General features: G+C 45.4%; 1 protein-coding gene across 2 annotated transcripts; it reads right to left on the reverse strand.

The window, feature by feature from the left end:
* Positions 1-543: 543 nt before the first annotated feature.
* On the reverse strand, positions 544-27,666 carry DNM1L (dynamin 1 like). 2 transcript variants are annotated; one of them, XM_061567215.1, is made up of 19 exons: positions 27,364-27,666; positions 25,939-26,086; positions 21,487-21,519; positions 18,752-18,798; positions 17,152-17,223; positions 16,578-16,664; positions 15,893-16,055; positions 14,636-14,756; positions 14,320-14,451; positions 13,065-13,271; positions 12,117-12,237; positions 11,213-11,368; positions 10,852-10,941; positions 8,088-8,189; positions 6,596-6,673; positions 6,219-6,383; positions 5,853-5,962; positions 5,541-5,700; positions 544-2,981 (listed from the first exon to the last, which is right to left on the reverse strand). In XM_061567215.1, the coding sequence occupies exons 1-19, from the start codon at positions 27,463-27,465 to the stop codon at positions 2,925-2,927; spliced, it is 2,151 nt and encodes a 716-aa protein (XP_061423199.1). In that variant the 5' UTR covers positions 27,466-27,666; the 3' UTR covers positions 544-2,924. The 2 variants fall into 2 exon arrangements, with proteins under 2 accessions (XP_061423199.1, XP_061423200.1); XM_061567216.1 differs by lacking the exon at positions 21,487-21,519.
* Positions 27,667-27,971: the final 305 nt, after the last annotated feature.

The following is a 27,971-nucleotide window of genomic DNA, read 5'->3' on the forward strand; positions in this document are numbered from 1 at the left end:
GTTTTTTAATCCAGATTCGAATCCAGGTCTCAATGGTTCTGGATCAGTGCTCCGCCACGGAATTATGCCCCCAAACCACCCAGCCCACTCTGGGAAAACTTCCTTATAGAGCTCCGTTTTGGAGTGAGGCAAACCCGCCTGATTTGACATCGCCTGTTTTTTAAACTCTCCAGCCCATAATTGCATAAAAAACATTTCACAAATTCATAAATATGAGTGGCCTTAAAAAGGAAAAAATATGTGACGTTTTGGTCAATGGCCCTTCTATGAATAAATGTCAGGATATAGGAATTGGTTTTATGCTTTCTGGCAATAAAACAGGTGTTAAGATGTTAAAACAGAAAGGTTTCTATTTGGTGTTTTAACATCTGTTGTATTGCCATAAAGGGTAACATCGATTCTTATATTGATACTGCAAGAAAGGTCCCATGATGAAATGTGAAGAGATTGTTATTTGTGCTTCTCCACCACTGCCAACGCAGCAGCATCACAATATTTCATTTGAAAAGCGCATAATGAAGTAGACGCCAGTGCACGCTCCAATGCCTTCACCGATGTCTTCACCTTTTGCTTTTAATGACACATGTATAATTGTTATAAAACAAAAGGAGTCTTACAATTCACCGGGAGCCATACACAGCAGCCACTGCACGTGCCACTGCCTTCTCAAAAACCTCGTGGCATTCTTGTCTGTGCAACACAAAACAGGTTTCATTTCATTGGGGACTTCAGGATAGCTCATGCACGTATAAAAAAAACACGCGCCACTCAAATACCCCCATGAGAGTTATATTCTAAGCCTGTGCCCTAACAAATGTCATGCCGGCTTAAAACCCGTGAGACGGTTGCAGTGTCAACATGAGCTCAAATTTGTATTTTTATTTAATTTTTTCTAGCAAGTACAACCAGGGATTCATTTCAGATCAGTCTGTCCGGGTCGATGACCCTCAAAATATGTATGCATCCGGCACACCACATCCAGTGCACCTCCTGGTTATGGCCATGGCTACTAGTCACGTGCCTACTTGTGCAATTTAGCAACCGGGATAATATTCGGCGAGAAATTAACGCGTTTGTACAACAATAATTCTACGTTAATGAGTTGACAGATTCAGCTCTTATGCTTTGTATTCTAGCCTGGGCGAATATCACGCCAAGCAAAATGTTGAGTATGCATTGAATTCTGTCACTTTCCATACTCAAAAGAGACAGATTTGCATTAAAGTCACTCAGAAAGTCAGTGCAGCAGCATCAGAACCAAAAGAGCAGGCTTCCCGTATATTTTTTTCATTCAATTTTATGGACAGTTTTTGACGAGCATTATTTTCTTTCACAATTCAGCAGGAGCTTTATACAGCTTGTGAAACCATGGTTCAATCGGCTCATTTACAAGCATATTATCCAGATAAGTTTGTTGTAGGGCTACTTGTCTGTTACAGAGCTTTCCATGTATGCCACCGATGACGGCAAGACTTGGGGCACGACTTCACGCAAATTCTTCTCACGCAGGCGAAGTTGGCTTTAAAGTTGTTTTGAGTGTAAATCAAAAACATACTGCATCAAGTTGCACTATTCTCTCTACGTCAATGTCAAACCCTGTATTTCCCCCCCTCATGGTCCATATTCCCGCAGGAATCTATAATCACCATGCAAAATTAAAGTAATGTTAGTATTTGCCCAGGAAAGCCACGCCAAGCCTCAAGAGTCATCACAAGTAGGTGTGTGGGGATGAAACTCGAGTACCTGGAGAAAACCCGGCTACAAGGGGGAGAATGCTCAAATGCCTACTTGCTGTACTGCTCAATGCATACAATAGCTCAATTTCCACGTGACCCACCAAGTCCCATCTGTAAGTTGCTGCATTGCAATACAACTGGATTTTAATATCGTCTTCATATCAGATGTCCACACACAACCTCTGAAGATTCCATCGTGAAAACATATCACCACCGCCACACGCCAGGAAAATTACATAGAGGTGCATTGCTTATTTGGTTGATGGGCATTAGAGACGTGGAGTGCAATGAGCTGCCAGGGTTGTAAACCCCTGCTCTGGATGAATCGTGCAGTCCTTGTTAGGTGGGGTTGCGAGTGGTACATTGCTTCCCTGCGACTACTGTAATAAATAAAGGCAATACGTGTTCAGACCATCGACTTCATCGAATAAACCAGCCTTGTTAACAGAAAAGACCGCTCCGAATGCGTGGTTATGTTAAGCAGCTACGCACAAATGTATAATTTAATGGCAGTAGGTAAAAAAATAATTCAAGCATGCTCCCCCTCTTTACGCACAAATGGTGCAAATGTAACTTCCACGAATGCAAGCAGCAAGTATGTGTACTTACACTAGGGAGAGGTGGGGCCATGCCAACGTGGATGGGTTATTGTGTATGGATGAGGGCTCGACAGACAACAACGCGGCAATGGTTCACGTTGGAGAAAAGTGTTGCGCAAATCGTGAGCTAAAACTATGCGTTTATTGTGATGCTCGTGAGGTCGGTACGATACGACATTAATCATCATGAAAACGCTCTCCTTTTTTTACACACACCCAGTTCAAAATAAAATAAATTTTACCCCAGACGTCGCGCATTACTCAACGGCTGATTTATACTCCAAAAGGATTTTCTCGTGGTCCAGCACAGGTTTTATTTTACGGAGCCCACGCCCCAGCGCAGCCCTGCCTCACCGATTACTAAGTTTGCCTCGAGTTTTTTTTTCTCTCCGTGCCGTTTGGCGCACGCAGGGTGCACAGTTCGCTCACCAACGTGTGGACAGCCGCGCTCTGTTTCAAAAACCCGTGGTGAATGTTATTCAATCCTGAAGCCGTCGCGACTTGGCCTCCTTGGAGGAGCTGGGGTGGCTGATCCCTCCCGGTAAGCCGGTGGACTTGTGGTCTGGTGATTCGGTTAGACCAAGTCACTTCACCACAGGTGCGTTTCTCGGATCTCGGCAATGATCTGGCTGGCTCGCTGCAGTGCCTGTATGGAAAAGAAAAGCATTTTTACCAAGCAAAATCTCTTAATGAATCAATCATTTATTTTAACCACAAATAAATCTACAGTCTTGCACTCACAACAAGAAGAACCCAACTGCCTGTGCACTGCAAAGTGACACAACTGAGATTTCACATCGACGGATGTAACCACCGTGTAAAAATAAAATCTTCAGTGAGCGCTGTCAAGCTGTCATTTCACCTTTGTTATGAGATAGCGCATGCCAGGCGCTACTTTTTGGCCTCCAGCAAAGGGCAGCACGCGCCCACGTATGAGACGATGACAACTACTGACGCCTCCAATCCCCGCGGCCCAGCTCCGTCAAAACTGACAAACTAAAACGACTTGGCGCTCCACAAAGCTGTCGTTTGAAAGAGCTATGAAACGGAGCGGCGGTGCGGTGGTTAGTGCACTACACTTCCAACTGAATATACTTCCCGGCGATGGCAAACAGCGGCGAGTGGTAAATAAAAGAGTTCTGAGCACCCACCCCACCTTTACCAATATGCACCGATCAGTGTGATGAAGCATGGTCAAACATTTCCCATGACCGACATGGCATGGGGGAGGCTTCATCCAGCAGGACATTGACAAAGGGCTTTAGAATACCCTATAAGGGCACCACGAGAGACAAGCAGGACGAAAGTGAGGGATGTCTTAAGACTTGAACAACAGAAAACTTTCCCAATAACGCATCCCCATATAGATGTAACGACATCGCGGATACCACTATAGTGTGGGTGTAGTACCGGCCCCTAGAGGGGCTCGATGAGCGCTGATTGATAGCGCTGGGTGGCACCACACTTGGCGTGCAGTGCCAGCCCTACAGGATAGGGTGTGGGTGTGCACGACCGTAGGAATGAGGTTACTAAAGGCCGTGGCACTCTGGTTGACCCGAGAGGACACGTGACCAGTTAAGTCTACAAAGGTGGTCGTGGCCAAGGGCGGAGCCAGCCACGCCACAGAGAACAGAAGCCGGGTCCCCCAGAGGGACCGGCGTTGTTGTTCATCTTGAAGAAACCTTCGTCTACGTTCTACCGAGCCTCCAACACGTGGACCTGGACCCTAGCTGTGGTCCCCGGCAATAGTAGCTCGTTACGTTGTAATTAGTGTAGTTAGCCTGGTGGTCACCACCATAGGCTGTTATTCTGTTAGGGGGCAGTTACCCCGTGTATTGGTGTTAAATAAATGTGTTGCCTCCAAGTGTACGTCTGCGACTCAGTTGAACTCACTACATATACAATGGTATAACAAACCCTTTTAGCGCCTATTCAAATCACATTCATTTCTCCAGGAACACATCTTGATTATTAAGCAAGGTCTGCCTGTATAACTATATCAAATTACATTTGTACACCATTTAGCTTAATTCCAGCTCTGAGAATTCTAAACATTGGTTTGACTGTCAAGCTACGAACATTACTCTCTCGGGCAGAGCGGGTGGGGTACGTGCTAACCCCCACTTCTGTGCGGACCAGAGGTCACTTGGAGGGATCTCAGAGGTAGCTCTGTGAAACCCAATTCCGTGGGCCATTCTCTCACAAAGAGAACTGGACTGCTCTTCTGTTAGAGATCCAAACGGATTATTCGTCTCATGACGTAACGCCAATAGCATAATCGCGATATAAAGAAACAGATTAAACTATTCTTTAATATATTCTCTGCACACGTTGGAAGTAAAACAAGCTCCAAACTTTGGGGTTATTTAAAAAAAAGTATTTTATAGTGCCGGAAATATCGTAATCTGGAGAGTTGTCTTTCAGACGACGATTACAAATGATCCGATTTCAAATTAGCATGTATTGTGCAAGATAATTCTGAACGGCCAGTGGTATCGTCTGCCGTCCGAGTGGGAATGTATTGCTATGGAGGAAGATGATTCTGTACAACTAGATAGAGCACGTCATCCAGAAGACGACATTCTCCAGATTACAAGACTCATTCCATAACTTTTGCTGATAATAAGGAAACAAAGTGCATTAACAATCTGAAGAATATGGATTTGAATAATTGTATTTTTACCCTTCTATCTGGCAAGAAAACTGACACCTTTTTTACAAGGAGTCATGTTTGCATAGACCACAATACCTGCAGTCATAATGCAAACAAAAAACATAACTTTGATAATGTATGCACTGTCCTTGAAGTTGATTGGTCCACACCCGAGACAGCTTTCCTTACAACCTAGTCTCACATGGGTTGGACCAGATGACGCCAAAAGGCGCCTTTTGGCATCATCTGGCCCAACCCATGTGACACCAAAAGGCGCCTTTTTGCGTCATCTGGTCCAACCCATGTGAGACTAGGCTCTAAGGAAAGCTGTCTCGGGTGTGGACTAATCAACTTCAAGGACAGTGCATACATTATCAGAGTTATATTTTGTTTGCATTATGACTGCAGGTATTGTGGTCTATGCAAACATGCCTCCTTGTAAAAAGGTGTCAGTTTTGTTGCCAGATAAAAGGGTAAAAAAACAATTATATTTTCTACTGGCAAATGAGGTTCCAATGGTGGAATATGGAATTTAGTTTTTTTAATTGGCACCTTCAGCATGTCGGATGCCTCCTTGCGGCGCTGGGCCATGTCCTCCGACTCCGTGAGGAGCTCGTCCAGCAGCTGCTGCTTGTAGAGCTGCCCCACCAGCTCACTCTGCAGGTTGTCCTTCACGTGGTTCACCAGGAAGTGCATCACCGCCTTTGGCACGCTGGCGCGGGCGAGACAGGTTGATACACGCGGAGCGGAGAGATTGGGTGAGCCACGCGGATATTAAAATGTCAAGAAGGGACGGAAAACTTTTTGCTAATTTAGTGAACAGGAAAGTGCAGAGAAGACATATGCTTGAAGCGAGCGTCTCACCTGTCCTGTATGTTTTTCCGGACAATGAGGAAGTAAGATTTGATGAGCTTCTCAATCACCTCACAGTCCCTCTGCTCCCTTGCCGACAGCTTCCGTGAAACTGGCACAGGCTGTAGACGACAGATAAAGCAGAGATTCCTGTTAAGCCTTGTAGACTCTTGAGATAAGTGCTGTTAGCGAGTCAAAAGCCAGCACACAGCACATGAGGGGGGCAGTGTCGCCAGCACTGTGCCAGGCCACCGTTGCGCCTCCCCAATGCCGATGTTTACGCACCGCAGCAGGTGGTCACTCAAGGCCTGGTCAAACCAGGGGAACCCTAGGAGAGGTCTAAATTTTACTCTCCACTATAGTGCACCTCACACTCACCACATCCAGGAGGTTGATGGAGGGTGGGCCCTTCATGGGGCTGTTGAAAGACGCCGGAGTGTGGTGGTTCCCGGCGGCGCGAGCTTTGTCGTCTCCATCCTCCGCCCTGATCCCGCGACGCCAGGCCTGGGGCCCCGGCGCCCCCTCCTGAGCCTCCTGCCCCGCCTGATAATATACAAATGCTATTTTTAGGCTAACGAGCAGCCAGTAGAAAAAAACAAGATATTACAAACACTGCAATTGAATCGTGACCCTGAATCGTCAAAATCTATTGAATCGCACGCAGGGTCAACCATTAATCGTCCCCACTCCTAACTAACATCACCCTTTTTAATTTTCGGGATTTTTCTCTTGGGAGGCGAAGCCTGCGACCGTACCTTGGGTCCTTTGCCATCCACAACTGCTGCGGAGTCACCCTGCATCCCTGGGAAGGTGCGGTTGCGCCGCCTCTGGTCCTGCAAGGCCAAGCACCTCTGATTAATGCGATAGCGTGATAATAGTGCCGATGGTCAAACCTACAGGAATGCGCCTGATCCCGTCAGACTTCAGACGCTAAGCAAAAGTTGAGCCTCGATAGTGCTTGGAATGGATGACCACCATGCATAACAGCTGTGCGGCTGCATGGTGGGCAGCTGAACCAGTGCAGAAAAATCACATTGTACTCTACCCCTATGATCCCACATCCAAACTTTCCCCATTCACTAACTCGAATGAACCAGCACGATGAAGGACAGTAAAATAACCCACATGACCAGCAAGAGGCACATTCAGCAGTGGATGACAAAAGGCTGTACTTGAGAACATCGTGCGTTTAGTGGTGTGTTAGGCAACTAAACTTCTTAAAAATAAAAGTCAGTGTCTCCCTGTTCAAACTCTGGTGGGTCCTGACCCAGTTGTGGAATTTTCACATTCCTGTAACGTGGACGATGATGACTTTTCACAAGTTGGTACTTACTTTATCCACCCATCCAAACACTATCCAGGCTCAACCTTGCTTATCTTTCGAAATCTGATGAGATTGGGCTGCATTCCAAGTGTGATTTGGTCATAGGCCAACTCATCATACCTGGAAACTTATTTTTAACCAGCAGTGGCAACCCAGCGCTTAGGATGACCAACTCAGGCGTTCAAATATCAAGTTTATTTTGTTGAACCAGGTGAAAACTCAAAGAAACCAGGATGAGTCTCATTTGCAAGAGGGACCTGGGGGCATTAGTCTGCCAGTAGGGGGTGATAATTACACTGTCACCATGTGGAATCTCACCCATATCTCGAAGAATGCTGGCGAACAGAGGACAATAACGTGGCCATCCAGAATAAACACCTAATTTGATACCAAAACATCACACAATCTGGCTTTGACGTTTCTCAAAAACACTGGTGTACCATGAACCGCATTAGAACATTAACAGGCCGACGTGCACATCTCTGTCATAAATGGAAAATTAAAGACACAAGCCACCGTGCGATTGTGGCCGTGCAACCAAACTGTCCATACAGTAAACCAGTGTAGTCTGCGCTTCCTCAATGGAGGAATATAAAAAAAAATAAACACAAAAAATCTCCTGTCCCGCACCTCCGATGAGAATGGTTGGCTACGCACGGTGCTAAAGAAATTCAACATACATACATACAAGCCCTATTGTGGCTAGTAGACCTCGACATTGTCATTTAGCTCCTGAACACATTTCCATACACAATAGAATAGAATTGCTTTCTACACTTGTGTTTTATATTTTCAAATGTGGCAAATTTGCACCACGAACATAATGACTCAATGTGTTCATGAGATTCAGCATCTCTTAGCAGCCCGGAAGCGTCACGAAAAACCATCAGCAGTCAAGTCAGTGGGAGTCTGGGGTCACCGACCTCCAGGCTGTTGTTGATCTGCGTGGACACCATGGAAGCGTCGGCGAAGTCCGGATGCTTGGTGTTGATGTACGCCAGCTCGATAGCAACCAGGTTGTGGACCTGATGCGATTCACAGCGACAAGAAGTGACATTTCGATTTAAAGCTTTCGTGACTGCAGGGATTCATTAAGTGGTACTGGTCGCATACCTGCATTTCCCATGGGTATGCTAGATTCCTCTTGATATGCGAATTCCTTTGTCGGGGCGCTCTTCCCCTTCCAACCCAGCTTAAATATACGCTGCCAAGCCTGGTGGTGTTCATGCAGACGCTGTCTTTCTGACAGACCTGTTCTTTACCTGAGGATGGCTGCTTGCGTTGTGGCCGAAACGTCGTGAGAATTATTTTATTATGTTTTATTTTTATTATTTTATTACTTCCCTTCTACGTGACTTTACCGAAAGAACCAAGAAGATGAAGAAGTGACATGAATAAATAATAATGATATTTACGATAAATCGCATGGACGCCTTGCCTCCCATGGGGAAAACCCAATCCTCGACGTTGCGAACCACAACAATGGAAGAGCAAACTGAAAGTGAAAAGGGGACCTTGCCAAAACAGTGGACTGATTTCAGTGAGAGGGTTATTAATTTTCGATTTAAAGCTTTCGTGACTGCAGGGATTCATCTTCTTGGTTCTTTCGGTAAAGTCACGTAGAAGGGAAGTAATAAAATAATAAAAATAAAACATAATAAAACAATTCTCACGACGTTTCGGCCACAACGCAAGCAGCCGTCCTCAGGTGAAAACCAGGTCCGTCGAGGCGACAGAGTCTGAATGAAACAGCACACGAGCTTGGAGCATATATATAAGCTGGGCGCATTGACAAAGGAATTTGCATATCAAAAGAAATTTAGCATATTTATGGGAAATGCAGGAATGTGATTAGTACTGCATATGCATGTGCATTATGCAGGATTAACAGCATCAAAGGGAGCTGCAGTTACTGCTGCTGCTGCAATTGCTGCTGCTGCAGTTGCTGCTGCTGCAGTTGCTGCTGCTGCAGTTTCTGCTGCTGCTGCAGTTGCTGCTGCTGCTGCAGTTGCTGCTGCTGCTGCAGTTGCTGCTGCTGCTGCAGTTGCTGCTGCTGCTGCACTTGCTGCTGCTGCTGCACTTGCTGCTGCTGCTGCAGTTGCTGCCTTATCCATTTTAATATAACACTATGTATTATTCTACCCACCCTAATGTGTATCACACTGCTATATGTTTACTATACAATTACGACACCATACATTACTCTGCACACTGCTCCATGCCAGTGAGTGGAACGCGGTCTGAAAGTCACCGTAAACGTGAACACAATCAGTTAAGATCCGAAATGGTTTATTACGTCCTTCCAATGATTGCTAAGCCAGAATCCATCTTCTCGGTTGAAATTGTCTCTGTGTTTGTATATGTGGATCGCCTCATGAACGAATCTCTCATGATAGCCAGATGGCTTGCAGAGAACCTCTGTCTTGGAGAAGTCAATGTCATGTGAGCCCACTGAATTGTAACAGTGATCTGCCACGGCTGAGGTGTAGGACAAACACCTCAGCCGTGGCAGATCACTGTTACAATTCAGTGCGCTCACATGACATTGACTTCTCCAAGACAGAGGTTCTCTGCAAGCCATCTGGCTATCATGAGAGATTCGTTCATGAGGCGATCCACATATACAAACACAGAGACAATTTCAACCGAGAAGATGGATTCTGGCTTAGCAATCATTGGAAGGACGTAATAAACCATTTCGGATCTTAACTGATTGTGTTCACGTTTACGGTGACTTTCAGACCGCGTTCCACTCACTGGCATGGTGCAGTGTGCAGAGTAATGTATGGTGTCGTAATTGTATAGTAAACATATAGCAGTGTGATACACATTAGGGTGGGTAGAATAATACATAGTGTTATATTAAAATGGATAAGGCAGCAACTGCAGCAGCAGCAGCAAGTGCAGTAGCAGCAGCAACTGCAGCAGCAGCAGCAACTGCAGCAGCAGCAACTGCAGCAGCAGCAGCAACTGCAGCAGCAGCAGAAACTGCAGCAGCAGCAACTGCAGCAGCAGCAACTGCAGCAGCAGCAATTGCAGCAGCAGCAGTAACTGCAGCTCCCTTTGATGCTGTTAATCCTGCATAATGCACATGCATATGCAGTACTAATCACATTCCTGCATTTCCCATAAATATGCTAAATTTATTTTGATATGCAAATTCATTTGTCAATGCGCCCAGCTTATATATATGCTCCAAGCTCGTGTGCTGTTTCATTCAGACTCTGTCGCCTCGACGGACCTGGTTTTCACCTGAGGACGGCTGCTTGCGTTGTGGCCGAAACGTCGTGAGAATTGTTTTATTATGTTTTATTTTTATTATTTTATTACTTCCCTTCTACGTGACTTTACCGAAAGAACCAAGAAGAGGGTTATTAATTGTTGCTGGTTGGCTTGTTGGTAAAGCTTAAGGTCAGTCAGAGGCTAAATGCTAGTGACTGGTAGAGTTGGTTATGGTTACAGGTAGAGCAAGCGTTTGGTTGACTCGTGTGGTTAGGGTTGAGAGCTAGTACTGGTGCTCAGGTGGCTATTTGGGGGAAAAATATATAAATTTGTTTATCGAAAACCAGACAAAGCGCACTGAGAAAAAGTTCCTCGTTAGTAATGGAGAGCTGAATGACTGCACAAGGTCACAACTGGCGCCGTCACCGCCTCGCACAGTTGAAGACAACCTGTCCCGCCCCTCACCATTTCGTTAGAGACGGGGAGTCGGCGGCGTAGCAGGCAGGTCACGACCTCCACGATGGCATCGTGCAACTTGGGGAATCGCAGCAGTTCCTGCAGCAGCAATAGACGCCAGGAGATGGAGAGACGGGAGAGAGATGCGTCACTTGAATTAGACGTGTGTGTGCGCACTCCATGTAGCTGAATTAAGTTACAGTACCGCATCCCACATCCCACACCACTCGTACCGAATCCTGCGTACAGTAAACTGGGTGCCCACGCACCTACGTGCCCACCCAACTTGCATGCCGCCCACTCTGCGTCCCCCCCCCCCCACCTGTGCGCTCATGTACCTGCGTGCCACCCTCCCCATGTGTCCACGCACCTGTGTGCTGTAGTTGCTGCAGTGCTGGATGATCCTCTGCATCTCCTCGTGAACCAGCTCCACGCAGCGCAGGCTCGGCTCCTCCAGCCGCTTGATCTGACGCTTCACGAGCAGCTCAAACGACACCTCCGGGACAAATAGCGCTGGTCGGGGGCCCTGCAGGTGCGGGAAACACAGCAACATAATCAGCAACAACAACAGCATCCGTGTTGAGAGGAACACAGAATATCAGCTGGATCACAAGAAGGACAAATGAGGTACAAGCAGTGGCAAATATTAATATTAGGCAGAAGTTAATAGATGATAAAATGCATTGGGCATATTTTACAACGCGATAATATATTGAGGGGTTAGGTATATTATCCAAGGTGAAGAGCTGAATTGGAATGATTAGCACACTGCGATATGAACGCAGAGACCTAAGCTTGGTTCCGAGGCGAACATCAGTGGCGAGTGATATCTGAACTGGTAGAATGCGTCCCCTTCACCAAACCGCACTGACCAGCGTGCTAAAGTATAGCCAAGCAATCCACCAGAGCGACATGGGAGGCCTTCATTCACAGTAGTTTGACAAAGGTCTGTAACTAAATAATTGTATCCATGGGAAACAGGGTTTGAACATAACTAGATATTTAATGGGGTTTAAGGCGACACCAGTTAAAATCCAAGATACATTTTTTTTTATGTTGTATTCAACGAGGCTCGGTAAAAATTCTCGTGGCTAGCTTATCGGGGCCAGCTTAGCATTGCAAGCCAACGTAGTGTGATATTGTATTGGGCTAGCGTATCTGACTAGCGTATCGGGCTGGTGTATCAGGCTATTATATTGGGTTAGGGTATTGGACAAGCATTACAGGCTGGCGTATCGGGCAAGTGCTGGCAGTGGTGGGTGAGTGGCGGGCACCGTGGCATTGCGGATGGCGGTGAGGACATCCAGTGTGGTGAGGCCGCCCAGGGGGTCCACCGACTCCAGGGTGCGGCCGAACGTCTCGTGGAAGATGTAGCAGATCCTCGCCCCCCCGCACCTGCGGTGTGGAGACACAAAAACAGACGATGAGCGGAAACGCCGGACTTCACAGGCAGTGAGCGTGAGCATGAGGTCCACGTGAAAATGATGCCGAGGAGCGAATATAGCTCTGGTGTGAACGAGACTCAAGTTTGAAGGAAGCTCAATTACAAACAACAGTGACCAAAACTCATGTCTAAATGATGGTCAGGTCAGCAAGATGCTCATGTGGGGTTCAAATGCAAATGAGTATGCATGTAATGACTCATCCACTTTACCATATTTTATCCGGTCACAATAGGTGCACTGAATCGTGAGAACAAGACTCAACAATCCATGATTCATACAAATAATATGCTAATGAATGAGCCAAAGGAGACATCGAGCCAAAAGTTCAAATGACTCTTCGGTACAAATGAAGAATAGCTGTTAATCCAGATAATGTAATAATGGAGTACAGATGTTTATTAAGCAGAGGTATGAATAATAGCTAGTCAGGTGGAAACAATGCTCAGGCTTGAAGGGAGCTCAAATACAAAGGAGACTCAATTAAGAACAATGCTCAGTTGTGGTGCCACAATTTTATAAATGCTCAAGTGTCCACGAGGCTCTGTGGCCACTTGCATGAGGACACCTTCATGGACAATTTCCCCTTCATTTGTCATTTCACGCAAAACGACTTTAACAGAAAATAAATAAATCACTTGGAAGGTGTTAAACGCTACTGAACACTGGTGTAAACAAAAGCACGAGTCGGGAGCAAATTAAGTATCGGGCCAAAACAACGCGGTGCGCTTGTGGCGCGACGGAGGCCGCTCTTGCATTTAGTGCGTGCGTGGGGCGTACAGCTCGGAGGTCTCGATGTGCTTGGCCGTGCCCTCGATGGTGTTGCAGTACTCGGCGGCGAACTTGGTGACGAGCTGAAGCAGCGTGGCGTTCTTGTCGTCCACGGGGTTCCCGTAGCCGCCCAGCAGCGACTGGTACTGCGCCGCCATCACGTTCACGCGCGTCTTCAGCTCGGGAAGGCAGTCGCGGATGTGGTGCATGAGCAGCCTGTGTGGCACGAGCGGGGCACGGGAAGGATTGCACAAGCGGACGCCACCGTCAGCAGGACAACACAGGCATTGGTGTGCAAATGAACGGTACATGGTATCCATTGGTTCTATTCAGTTGTGGCCGCACTAGCGAAAGTAAACCAAGCAAAGCATAGGGCACCCAAGTATACTAAGGAACCCCAGATTAATGAAACATAGGGGTGCATTAAATATCTAAAATTCAAACACTAATAAACATCACAAGATGTCATCTCTCATCTCTCGCCTAACGATATCGTTATTTTTGTGTACATTTAATTAATCTAACTGCATCTATATATCTTGTCTTATCTCTCCCGTCACCCTTCGCTAGATTGTGACACTTGAATTGTGCAAGTGATGGTGAATCGTGACATGTTTAATGCCTATAAAGAGGGGGGGGGCCTTTCCCACCCCACCCGTGTGTTTTGGCACACGTCAAAATTAATTAGCAGTGTCTACAGGTGTTACAAAAACCATGAAGAGAGCAATATTTATCACCTTTAACAACTACGGAGGTTGCAGGCCACTCGCATTCAAGCCCACAAATTCATGATACCCATCCCCCTTTGCAAAAGCCATGGCACAATGACAGTCAGCTAGCGCCACCTAGATACAATTCCTGCCTACACCGCTAACAAACAATGAACGGGCTCCCTCTTGCTTGAACTGACAGTATTCTCCAGATGATAAGACGCTCTGGAATATAACCACAATAAACTAAAACAAATCTTTTCACACGAACACACACCTACCAAATTACAAGATGCACCTTCTACATTTGCATTCATATACAGGAGGAAATGGAGTGTATTACAATCCAAAGAATACAGTCTTGTATTGGTTTCCAAAAATTTGAATCAAAAGTGATCCGGATTTACATATGACGTTTCGAACTTGTTGTACGAGGTGACTGTAAATAAATTGGGTTTGAAGTTGCAATGACAAGTTATCAATATACGAGTTTTGTTGGCCACAAAAAGCACATTCCAAGGTGGATGATGTGCAATTGAAAAAGGCGCTTGAACCTGTTGAGGGTCTTGCCAAGGAACTTGGTTCCGTTGCGGTTGGCGAGCGACGGGTACTTCTTCTGCATGAAGGTCTGCTCGTCCTGCATCGCGTCTAAGATGATCTTCTTCGTGTTGATGTCCAGCTGACTCCTGCGTACACACATGACGTCGGGGTAAGGAGGTAAAAGCAGCGAGGGTTAGGCTATACCTCAGTGCTATCCGGGCAAGAATGGGAGTTCGTCTGCGAGTCGACTGCTCCGACCACAGAGCCACCTGGGCAGATTTTAAACGATTTAAAAATTATTTCGGGGGGGAAGTTAAACGAAGCCCTCGCCTGTTGACGACGCCGATGATGCCGAGCTTGACGGGGATGACACGACCCGTCAGGATGTCCATCGCGTCCGTGCCGGCGTCCATGAGGTCGAGCTTTGTGATGACGGCGAGGGTGCGTCGCCCTGTCGCGTGGACGCACACACATGCACTTACGGTCACCCAGGATTATAATTAACACGCACGCGACGCACAATCGACGATGACGATATACCTGAAAAGGTTGCATCATATTTACAATATACAATGCGGAGTTGCCACGAGATGGAAGTACTACAAGCGCGTTTGTGACCCATCTGTGTGGAATGATGCGTTTTCTCCTGACTAGTTTCTTGCGACATACGATACACTCCATGAACTGGCCAAACGTCAAAATGGATGAGTAAATAATAGGCATCAACATTGTTACTTTAATCTCACATCTAAAAAATCACATCTTTAAAAAAATGCTCCACCATTTATCCAAGAAGACAAATTACGTGGCGAAGCTTCTCATACCCCATCCCTATTCACCATATAACTTTTAGCTACCCTAATTGTACCACTCATAACCCCTGTAAAGCACCTTGAATAAAAGCACTATATAAATATAAGATAATTATAATAAAACGAATTCATCAGTAACTACTTTAAAAGAAAAAATATATATATATAAAATCGGCGACATTTCTTATGAGAGACTTTGTTTAGACAGAGCTGTTAACAAAAATAAATATTTTTTTCGTAACAAAGACGCAATACTGACTAAATTGCCTCAGGGAGGGACTAAATCATGGGACTTCGTGGCTGACGTCACAGTTTAATCAATGCATTACAGCTACAAATACAAGGCGCAATTGACGACTCAAACTGGGTCATTTTCATCATCATCAACACTAGATGTACATATAATACGTGGGTATGTGTAGAGTCCATTGTGCATACACTGCTGGGCCTACCCCATGCCGTGCGGGCCATGGGAGATTATTTGACCGTACTTTACCACGCTGGTCAGTGTTAGTTAGGGCATCATATAGTACAACAATGAATTTTGTCACACAGGTCATTGTTGTGCACAATGTAGCGTCTGTAGTGGCCTCCCAAAACCTGTTTAATGCACGGCGGTTGCCCACACAAACACCAGTCAGGCTCAACCCCGCTTAGTTTCTGAGATATGATGAAATTCAGGAGCATTTTGGATGAGTTGGTCCACGGCAATAATACCACTTACATAGACTATACGTGCATAGGACTAAATATGAATCTGTCTCAAACTTCCTACCATCGGTATCCACTTCACGTGCGATTTTCAGGGCCTCGGAGGTGGCCAGGTCTGTGTTGGCAGCTGTGACGGCGAGGATGATGGAGTTGGGGTTTCCAATAAACTTGATGATAAGTTCTCGGATCTGTTGCTCGATATCCACAGGCTGATCGCCGACCGGAACCTGCCAACGACGTCGCATAGTGTGAGCTGCGATGTTTGAGTTACGGAGGAGAGCGGTATCGGCATCATGTCAAGAGACAAAGTATCCATTCAAACCACTCACAACATCAGTGCAACCCTTTGTCTTAAAGAACAATCCCTATGAAGAAGATATCACGTAACTACTCAAACCCAGTATCTCAGGGATGATGGATCGAGTTGACCACAGCTACGATTTGAAGTCACAGCATTTTGTAAGTTGAGTATACTAAGCACAGCACCACCCACCCATCTGCATACCTGTCAACCCCTTATCAGTGTCCACCTTATTATAGATCGCAATGTTTATCCTACAAAGTCCCATCACAAGGCAGAAACACAAAAATACACTTTTTTTGCCCGTATTGGAACGGCTGTAGGCCGTATGGACCTGAAAACCCAATTTCCCTGTAAACCGTATGGGTTGACAGGTATGCATCTGGCTTCACATTTGTACAATAAACCAATCTCGAAGTTGGTGCCATGGTTTTGCTGCAATCCGTACCTTTGTGATGCCCGGCAGGTCGACTAACGTCAGGTTGAGCACATGTGGAGAGAAAATCTTGAGGTGGATGGCCTCGGAACTGATTCCCTGAAAATGGAACGATTATCGAAATACATTTAACCATTTAAGCACTGTGATATTTACTATTTAATTTAAGCAATGTGATATTTGGTGGTCGTTTATTCCAACAGGTTTCGGCATATTGCTGAATCACGTATTTTACACCAGAAGCCTGTGTAACGATAACGTAATCAAACATTATCGGAGGCAGCGGCGGCGTAGTAGTCAATGCAGTGTGCTTTGAAACTGGAAACAAGCTTTTTATTGTCCATCACGACGAACATCGCGGATAGTATCTGACCTAGTCCTAGGCCCGCCTCTGCAGCAACCTGCGCAGACCAGCGTGGCAAAGTATGCTCAAACATTACGAATAGCCGATACTGTGGGGAGGCCTTCATCCAGCAGTGGATTGACAAAGGCTGAATATTACACTTTAATTTGTAATTATGGGAATCACAAAATAATTAAGATTGTTTTTTTTTACAAATGTCATGAGTCGAGGTGCATGTCTTACCTTGTTGGTGCCCGTGATCCGTTCGGTCTCATTTTCAATCTCCTGGCGAATTTCACTAAAATCTGAGTAGATCTAAGATAACAACAACAAACCAATGTATAAGGGTTATAATTTGTTAACTGCAGCAGTAATACACAAGTTAATGTTCGTAATCCAGGCGTGGTCTTCCAGGTTAGGCCACGTGTTAAGCTTTTGTTCCTCTCAAGCTGTTGGCCACGCACTACTACAGGGCGCCGCTGTGGCAAGATGTTAACTACTTCGCCTGATATACAGGAGGTCGTGGGTTTCATCCTGACCCTGACGCCTGTATGTTTGGAGTTTGCGTGTTCTCCCCGTGGTCACGTGGCTTTTTCTCCGGGTCCTCCGGTTTTTCCCTCCACATTTACAAACATGCGTTTAAGAGTATGTTGCTGCTACAAATGACATGATATGCCACTTCAGCGGTTATAATTTGGGCCTTTCCTGGTATAATAAAAAAAGTAAAAAAATAACATCTTAAGGAGTTCAATGCATGGCAACAGCTACAAAACAACAATGCTCAACACACAGCCTAACCCGAAAGACCACACCTGGAGTAATAAATTTGACCTATGCGGGGGTCACACAGCAGACATTACCAATTGGCATTGAGTCCATGTGCAAGAACTGAAATTGGTACCACCTTAGGTAGTAAAAATGTAGTTGTACCCATTAATTAATAAAGATAATAAGAGTACATTTTTTCATAGCCCACTTATTTAAAATTATTATCACACGGTTCACTGTTATTAGCCACATCAATAAATTAGAAACGCTAAAGTGATGCTGCTTCAGGTGGTACCTACAAGTGAAATATACAATTTGAGTTCACGCACTAAATTATCAATGCAATGAGTAAAATACATTCTGATACTCACCAACACACGCAGATAATTGTAAATGTAAGAATGTATTATTTAAAATTGATGCATATCACATTCTAATTTGAACATTTAGGCTAATGCCTAAAATAACACCGCAAAAATGAAACAATTAATTTCATATTAAATCGAATCGAGATAATTCACGGAATCACCGGTGGCGGGGGGTGGGGGCAAATTCTACTGCAGGACATAGCAACAGAACAGAATTAACTAAACAATGCACAGTACTCGGCAGTAGCAATACATATCAGACAAAAATGTACATTGCTGGTCAATGGTGAAGCGTGGCTGGTATGGGCCCTGGTGCAAGGAGTGAAATGGGCCCTCCCCTGTCCAATACATTCCCCCCTCCTTTGCCGCCTGATCCCCCCCTCTAGCCCGTTGGGCCCTGATGGAGTTGCACCGCCTGCACACTCCATTATCTATCGCCCCTGGTTGCTGCTTCTGCCCACCTGAGCACAGCAGCAGCACACAGGCATCTCTGTAAGTCATTCATCACCATAACCGTGTCCTACAGCAACCCTCTACTAACAACAAACAGGACACGTAGCTGTAGAAATCTATTAGACTTGCCCTCTTGCTCTCAGCAGCCCCGGTCTCAAGAGAATGAAAGCTGCTTCGGAAATGTTTCCGTAACGTAAAGCAAAGTTAAACTTTAAAAAACTCAAATTAGAAGAATGTACAGTGAACAGACTCGCCTTGTTCTTGGTGTGCAAAAACTTTCCCCATTCTTCAGCCTCGACTCCTGCGAACAAGAGAAGTCAAGTGTTGTTGGTTTAAATGAGCAGTTGCATTCCTTTCCATTAAGACTGGAGTTTGTACCCAGGTCACGATTGCAAATGAGATTTATCCTGGTAATCTTGAGTTCTCAGTGGGTTAAACATAATAACATTGACTTGTGCTTAGACTTGCAAGCATGTACACGTCAGCTCTCCACCATCCATGGTGATGGAGGTGAACGATAACCCAGATACAGCAAAAACACAAATAATGCAAAACATATTTAAAACAAGATATAAACAAATTATATATTGTTTACCTAAGTAGAATAGGAATGAAGATGTCGCATATGTTGCCTGTTTTTTTAAGTAGTCAGTTTCTAATATATGCAAATATTAGTTTCTAATATTTGCAGATATGGTTGCGGTCACATGGGCACTGAGTCACCGAGCCTTGATGAGTGGATAATCGTGCATTTGAGCAGCGTGTACATTAAATAGTCGTGCATTTGAGTCTCGATTGAGCATGTTACTCCTCAACCAGGATAATCCGTCTGCAAATAATCAACAGTTAACCATTCTGTAATACATCTGGATACCATCCCTGCTGTTATTTACACAACATCCAAAACTTATTTAAGTGTGTTGCTATAACACTGCAAAAACTGAACAAAGCTGAATTAACAAAACAACCCTGTGCCATCGTGTTCAAGAGTAAGCCACGATGTCCCAGTGTAAAGGGTCAAACTCTCTACATTTGAACATTATCATAGCAACTCAAATATGAAACTTAACCACGTGGTTTCTGGACACTCGTGTATAAATGTAATTTATATACCTGCGATTAGCACGGTTGGCTACGTATGGTGTGAAAGAATGTCAACATACAGTACAAACATATCTCAGAATCCCCACCGAGCCTTGAGGCTCTTTTTTGAAGAGGGCCGTGCGCATTGGGGTATTTGGCCAAATCTATTTTTACGAGTCTCTTGGTAAGTTGGAGAAACCTGGAGTACTCGAAAAAAACCCAGGCAAATGTGGTCTACACAGATGGGTAAAAACACCACAACCAACGCTGCCGATTCCGTAACACTTTACAGGCCAGTGTTTTCAGGAGTCTTAAAATGAAGTGGATCCAATAACCCTTGCCTGCAAAGCACTGGACTACACACGTGCGCCACACCCCTCCCTGGCAATGAAATTAAACAATCCAATAAAACTACAGAGCTGGTTGGGATTCGTGCTGTGGCTATTAGGTGGCTTTAATGTCTGCCAGGTTTGTGGTGGCACACTACATTCAGTACAGGACACCTCTCACTATGGCCTAGTTGCCAACAATATTGTGCTATTAAAGCAGTGAATCACTAATTTTTTTACCGATTCAGGTCTAGTCACTCGCACTCTACGGTTCTGTCTTGACCAACTGCAGCCTACCAGCAATGTGTAAAACACCAAGTGCCAAAGTAAGCCCCAACTATAAGCGAGCATCAGACCACCGTGTCTTCTTACGTCAAGGGCACAGCACAACATTGTGAGTCAACTTGAGTCAGCTAAGTCAGTGAGACCGACTTACTAGATTCACGTAAATCAGTAGCATCTCCCTTGTTCAAATGCAGCCAACCAGCAACAAGGGAATACTTCCAGTGAAGAAGCCTCAGCAATTAACGAGTATCAGAGTGCTGTGTCTGATGTCAAGGACGCAGTTAAACATTACGAGCTAAATTGAGTCAGCCGAGCCAGTGAGACCCGGCTTACTACATTCACGTAAGTCAGTATCAACACGTGACCGTCAGCAAAGCATCTCAAGCGCTTTGTGGATGTCAGTAGTTATACATAGCAGTTAGGGCTTTGGGATGGCTACAAATCTTTATTCAGATTTTTTTGGTGAAGCTGTCGTGGAAGTTTTTCTCTCTCATTACAATTCAGAAATATAGTAGAATAACAGGCGTGTGCATTGATGAAATGTACACAAATGTTAAGGGAGTGCATTAGCGGTGGTGCAAATATCAAAACAAATCACCACCTGCATCACTCACACGGTCTTCTAACAGAAAACCAAACACAAAGTAGGCGATTTTCATTTCGGTAAGGGAGCAGTGGCGCAGTAGTTAGTGCACTGTACTACCTGAGGTTGATAGCCAGCCGCGGCCAAAATCAGTGGTGAGTGACATCTGAATCGGTTTGGGGCTTCCCCCTTCATCAATTCACAATGACCAGTCAGCATGGTGAAGTATGGTCGAACAACCCCCATGACTGACAATTTAGAAATGGACTGAAAAAGGGCTGATTTTAAAATATATAAAAAAATAAAAATATATATTGTTTAAAACAACGGCCCTCAATCAAAGAACTGTATAAGATAAATAACCAGTAATGTCCCTGCACTAAATAAGGGTCATTGCCCAAACCCTTAACCCACTAATGTGTCCATAATTCTGTTGTAGGACAGTGTCAATGGCAAAAAGGTGTGGAGATGTTTTACGTCTGTTTCTACGTGTATATAAATGTGCATGCAATGACAAAAAAAATTATAAAAGTAAAAATTACAGTTCACTCAAATAAAAAATTACATCGCAAACATTTCAGTACATTATCCACTTTGTAACACGGAAAACACATTGGCAACAAAAAGTAAAATAACCAAGCCTCGTGTGAACAAGGGTGGGAGTTGCGCAAAGCGACGTGCATGCAGCGTCAAGAAACGACAGTAAAACCTGCGCGTGTTTCTCCTCTCTGACTCCGGTCGGCTTTGAGCAAATTGCACCAGACAGACGCACACAACACACGGTGAACATTAGTGCACACGAAGTGGGCGTCATTGAATAATTACACTCACACCAATGGACAAGGCCAACAACTTTTTTAAGCCTCAAGTCCCATTCGTGTATGCGAGTCGAATGCTTGAGTTTCCTTTCTCCAAGCGCTTCTAGTCTGCGCCTCATCTCTAATTCACGTTCACCGTCCACGTATCTCGCTCCGCTGCATCCTCCCATCTCGTCGTTCATCTCCCCTGACTGCTTTTGCCCTGCACCGGTGGCATCTCCGAAGCCCTTCGAACTGCACCTTCTCTAGGCCACACACAAATGGGAAACTACCCGTCGGATGACCCAATCCCTCTCCATGAAACGCACGCTGTGGCCGGGACACAAAATACAGAGAGTTGAGAACTCGAACGACGCAAAACCGTGACTCATTAACAACAAGCCCAAACCCTTGCTTGGAGGCAATCCAATTTCCCAGTGTGTAACAGCTGACAGTGTGATGCTTATTTTTATTTTACTTGTCAACCGTGAACGTCCGCAGACAGGAATGTTTTGTTATGACACACACATACACACGTGTGCAGCACTGTACTCACAGAGCACAATTGGTTGGATTTCACATGAGGAATAGAAACTTCGTTTGAATTAAATTCAGGTCAGTATATGCTGTCTGTAATAGAGCATGTTAAGCTAATGTTAAAAAAATAACTACATGGTATCTATGTGAAGGAAAACAGGTTGTTTAAAAAGTAAACCGGGATTTTCTTACTGATACTGATATAAGCAAATGGTCTTGACGTTTTGTTATTCATTGCATAGGTTCAATTAAGCTTCAACATTATACCACTTACATAACTGCGCTTTCTGAATGTGTTGAACACTGTTTCCCTTGCACGACCAACCTTAAGGGGGTACATATTCATTCATGTTTAACTTGACTGCATAAGGTCTAAGGATTACTCCAACTATAAACAAGCAAATAACACTGCTCTCGTGGCAATCTTTAAACACAACAAACACAAGCCACGGCCTCATTGTGGCCAAGGCAGGCAGGTGAGGCCAAGCGTCTGGAGCGGTGTTTCGCTCTGCAACGGCTCATTGCAAAAGTACCAACCCACAAGCACGCTGCTGCCATGACGAACGCCTGCATCGGGGCTAATTTCCGTACAACACAAGATGGTGCCTGTATTTTCCAGTGAGGCGATTTTTAGGTCACCGAGTGTATCATCAAGATAGCACAAAAGAGTGTTGAACACTGTTTCCCTTGCACGACCAACCTTAAGGGGGTACATGAACACATTTTTGTCGCCGTTGGATTTTTCAGTCAAATTTTTTTGCCGAGATAAGGTTCTTCAGAAGTCGCGCGTTGACAAGAGTGTTCCGGTGCTTCAAGCCGGTTTGTCAGTTTGTTGTTACGATGACTGTTCATGTCTTTATTTGTTTCACCGAGGCCGAGTGGGGAAACGATTTACCATTATGAGCTGCCCGTATGCCCATCTGGATCCGACATTATTGTTAAACGTGCGGCACCTTTCTGTTAAGGTAGTACTCATTTGATCAAAACTTGCTCACTCGTGAAAACATGCCGGTGCATTTCACCCATGCAGAGCAAGTGCATTTTGAAATTATTTGCGTAATGTATTATGGTCTCGCTGACCAAAGTGACATCCGTGTTTTGAGTGTGTTTGTGCGTGTATGTGTGCCGCAGAAGTTAACACGAAAACATCTTGCGACATTTTAAATTAAATCACACAAAACTTGCTCCGGCACTAATCAGTATCTCAAAGACTGCAATGTTTTTCATGGAACAGTAAAAATAAATAACACCCTACAATGAGTTTCCCGTGACTGTAATGCTGCGTGAAGAACATTTGTTAGTGTGCACAGCAGGCATGTTTGTATCGACACATCATAGTTATGCAGAAGCTGGATATAGGCACATCTCTTGGGAGCAAGGGCATGTGTGTTTCTATCAGAAGTGTGATAATATCACAAACTGCCCTTGACCTGCCCCTTACCAGTGTAATGCAAGGATGTGTTTCTTATATCAGAACTGTGCCTATATTAAGTGTGCATATATCCAGCTTTTACTGTAGATGCGGCACTGAGTTACGTGGCAGTGCAGAAACATCCGTTTTATTGTACTTCCATGCACTTGTGTCTATGGATAACTTCATTGCTGTAGTTTGTTTTGTTTTTAACTTGTAATTTTGGGGACCCAGGTCTGTCTTCAAAATGAGACTCAGCCTGGTCTCTTGAGTTCTCACCTGGTTAAACAAGACACACTATAAACATTTATATGCCCACACCGACCATCGTGGTCAAGTGTAGTCAAATAACTCTCAAGGACCAAAACTGTGTGTGGAGGCCCTCATCCAGCAGTGGGATTGTCACAAGGGCTGTGCATGTACATCAGTTGCTTGTGCATCAATCAGGCTTCGTCGATATACTGTATACACATGTACACACATGGCTGTCACTGGTGTCTCAGAACACAAGCATCTGCCTCCCCGCCCCTCTCCTTATGAAGTATGAACCTGGAGCACAGTCACATTTAATCTGCATGAATCCATCCTAAGCGCTAACAGCTGACGCTGCGTAGACCAATATGGGGCACAGGGGAACTGAAACCGACTGCTGGCCTGGGCCAACGTTTGCTCCTATCAGAGCTGCATGCTGGCTTGGCAATCAGAGAAAAAGGAAAACAAACTGGCTGGCTTGGCAGTGGTGTACAATGAAAGACAAAAATGAAAAACTTCACAAAGTTAGTCATTAATATTCCTTAAAAATGAAAAATATGCAGTTGGCTTTCATGACTACTTTTCAATGCACCCTAAAACTCCTGATTCACAGGATATGCTTCTTCTGCTCTGAAGATGGGCCACTGCCCAAAAGTCAGCTGATTATATCCATATATTTACAAGGCAGGTTAATAACAAGGGTGCCGAGTTTTACACAAGAACACCTGCTAAGCCAGCGGTCGGGAACCTATGGCTCGCGAGCCATATATGGCTCTTCCAGTGACGGCATATGGCTCCCAGACAATTTTGAGTTGAAAAAAATAATAATAATGAAAAAACAAAAAATCAGTTTGGAACTGATTTTAAAATACTTGTGATATTGTTTAATAATACTGTGTCATTTTAAAGTAAACAGAAATTAGTTTTGAAGATAAATTTCACGGGTCACGCCTGCATGAAGCTCAACCTCACCACGTATGAACCAGACTACAAGGCCATCAGCAAAACCATGCAGCACCAGAAGTCGCATTAAAAGTAAGACATATTTAATTTATTAAACGTTAAAAATACTATATGGCTCTCAATGAAATATATTTAGAAATATTTGGCTTTTATGGCTCTCCCAGTCAAAAAGGTTCCCGACCCCTGTGCTAAGCATTCCCCCTAATTCCGTATGAACAAGGAGCATAGTCACATTATTATGATCCTGAGGTTCATGTTGTAAAATAATTATTGCTGCATTACCAGCATAGTTGGGGCATGTTCAATCAGAATCATAAATTACTTAATGGCAAGTTCACAAGTTTCCACATGTGCACTATTGAGGGGTTAATTCATCCGTCACTGCAAAGCCACCCCGTACGTACTCTGGCATCAACTGAGCTGCTAAGAGCAGCTTTATGGCGCAGCAGTGCAAAATGTTATTCTATAAAACCGTGCCATGGCCAATCAATAGCCATAACCCTATCCCTAACTCAACGCTACTTGTTCGCTTTCCCCCATTCGTGGTTATTTTGCACCCATTCTTCTTCGTATAGCATACGCTTATTAAACAAAGCCAGGCCAGTGCCATCGTCTGCAGAGTTCAGTACTGTCTTCCATCTATCCTGGTCAGTGGGAAATTGTCCACAATACACACCACAGTGTACACCTGTAACACTCCACAGATTGGGCTGCCTCAGATGCCCCATTTGGCCGAGTTGGCCACACGAGTTCTTTATCCGGTCGCACCCATTAACATGCACACATCCTGGGTCCCAAAATCACTACCGATTGGCAGTATAAGTGTTTTAAAGAGAAGCAGTGTCTAGCAATTCGGTAATCGCAGCCATTCATAATCCAAGTGTGGCCATCCGTAACTGGCTGTGTGTTGAGAATTTTCTCTCCCAAGCTTTTGCAACAAATTATTGCCGGCATCTTGACGAGTTCAAGATGCCTGTAATAGCGTGTGCTCTGACCAATGAGTGCTCTGACCCATGAGCCAGGCGGCCACAAAGCCACGGCAATTAATGGATAATACACTCCTGCGGGCATCTTCAGGCATTGAAGATGCCCGCAGTAGTTTGGCAAAATCTTTAGAGAATAAATTCTCAACATGCGGCATATCCCGGAAGACCACACTTGAAGCAGCAACGTCAGTCACTTGCAGCAGTGCTGGCAGTACCATTCTCTTCTCCTCCGGGCCTGATGCGTTCGTCAGGTACGACGTGGACGAGTTGTAGGACGAGCGGCCGACGCGTCACGATGCCCGTGCCACGGGGGAGGAAGTCTCGCCCCACCAGGCTCTCCAACACCGAGCTCTTTCCGCTGCTCTGTTCGCCAGGAGTCACGGTTTCACGGGTTAAAGGCACGCCACAATTCCAATGGCGCTGTTCTTATCATATCACGAGACAATGTGAATATTTATAACTGTCGCAGACCTTGTGTTCGAGCAGGGTTTCCAAAACTTCTCACTAGTGCACCATTATTTAAAACATATATATAACCTGATGCACCTTTAGCATATTTTCCATATAAATCAAACGGTTAGAATTGTATTGTAATATATGTAATTATAACATTGCACGATTTTTTTTATTATATATGTAATTTGTGCATATGCACATGCAGCTACACACAAGGGGATTGCACACATGGCAGTGACGCTGATATTGATACTGTAATTCTAAGAACGGGAATTAAGCCAAAGTGAAAAGCATATTTCATGTCTTTGTTTTTGTGCGGTTAATTGTGATCAGGCAATCTTCCAACTCTATATGCGTATGAATCCAGTTTCATCATGGGAAGGCTGAACCCCAGATTTGAACCCAGGATACAAATTGCCTCAGTGCTCTGACCCAATAGCCACCCGGCCACAAAGCCATACGAGTGAACTGACAGTAGAATAAATACTACGTCGAGTATTCAACACTCAAACCATTGACTTCATACACAGCAACACACCCACCCCTACCAATAACAAAAATAGATCAACCATGATCTCTTCCACTGCTGAAAGGAAGGGGTCACCAAGCAGTCGCTACCTCTCACGGCCTCGCAATTTATCAATCCACTTAGCACCCGGCGCACGAACTGCAGTCGTCGCTCCGTCTCTACGCCAGACGTCCCCCACGGACGCGATCCCGAGGCACGACATCATCTTGCCCAAGCCCACGTACAGTACTTTTCTTAAATCAATGCGCCGTCACGATCGTAGGCGTACGTTTTTTCAACATTTAAACGCCAACACGTAATGTAACCGCGAGTGAGATGCGTGGATACGAACGCCGGTAACGAATGCCCTTGAGCCATTAGCGTATTGCCTTTGCCAATAAAATAGCGGTGGTCAGCGTACGGCCAGACTCCGTGACCCAGCCGAAGGTGAAGGTCAATCGGTCATCATCGGCCAATGTCATCTCCACCGTGGCTTTGCTCCCTCCGGCGCGATGTCGCAGCTGCTGCACAACTTGGCAGGGCGACCTCAACGGCCCGTTAATACATCACCACCACCACCATCACCACCACCCGATCTCCACAACACGAGACGTCGTTCAAACAAAGACGTTTACAAATGGGAAAAAGAAGATTGATAAAAAAGAAGCGATTTCACCTGGGCCCCCACCACGACTATTTGAGGAAGCTGAATGGACTCCGATCCGACCGTGTTGAAGACGTCCTGCAGCTTGTTAATCACCGGGATTAGAGCCTCCATGTCGCTCGGCCTTTGGCGAACTGCGCTACCTTATAAGGGTGCGAGTTAACGACTTAAACGAAATGGACACAATTCGAATTAACTTTCAAGTTCGTAGGCTACCAGGCTCGGTTCGCCCCCGCGGTGCGGGAACGCGCTCGGCGAAAGCGGCGGTGGGAGTGGTGGTGTGGGGTAGGCCCGCTTGACCTCGCCGATAGATTTCCCAGCGCGTTTACGTGGTGAGAAATCCCCCCCCCCGCCCCCACCTCCGGTCCGCCGCACAGAGCGGTAGGCGGCATACAGCGGTGGGGGTGGGGGGGGGAGCGCTTATCCGCACTAGGAAGTTCAAACGCGGGGTCATGTACGTCACGCGAGGGGCGAGATATAGAAGACGGGGGGAGGTGACGTCACCGGCGGGGAGGGGCCGGGGGAAGGTGACGCCCACTTGAATGACGTCACAAAAAGAATCGGAAATATTTATTTATTTATTTGTTGGCGGAGGAATCCGATGAGCTGTAAAGCTCCTT

This window comes from Lethenteron reissneri, chromosome 38, assembly GCF_015708825.2.
Source record: "Lethenteron reissneri isolate LAM-NWPU_2019-01 chromosome 38, ASM1570882v1, whole genome shotgun sequence".
Taxonomy (NCBI): Eukaryota; Metazoa; Chordata; class Hyperoartia; order Petromyzontiformes; family Petromyzontidae; genus Lethenteron; species Lethenteron reissneri.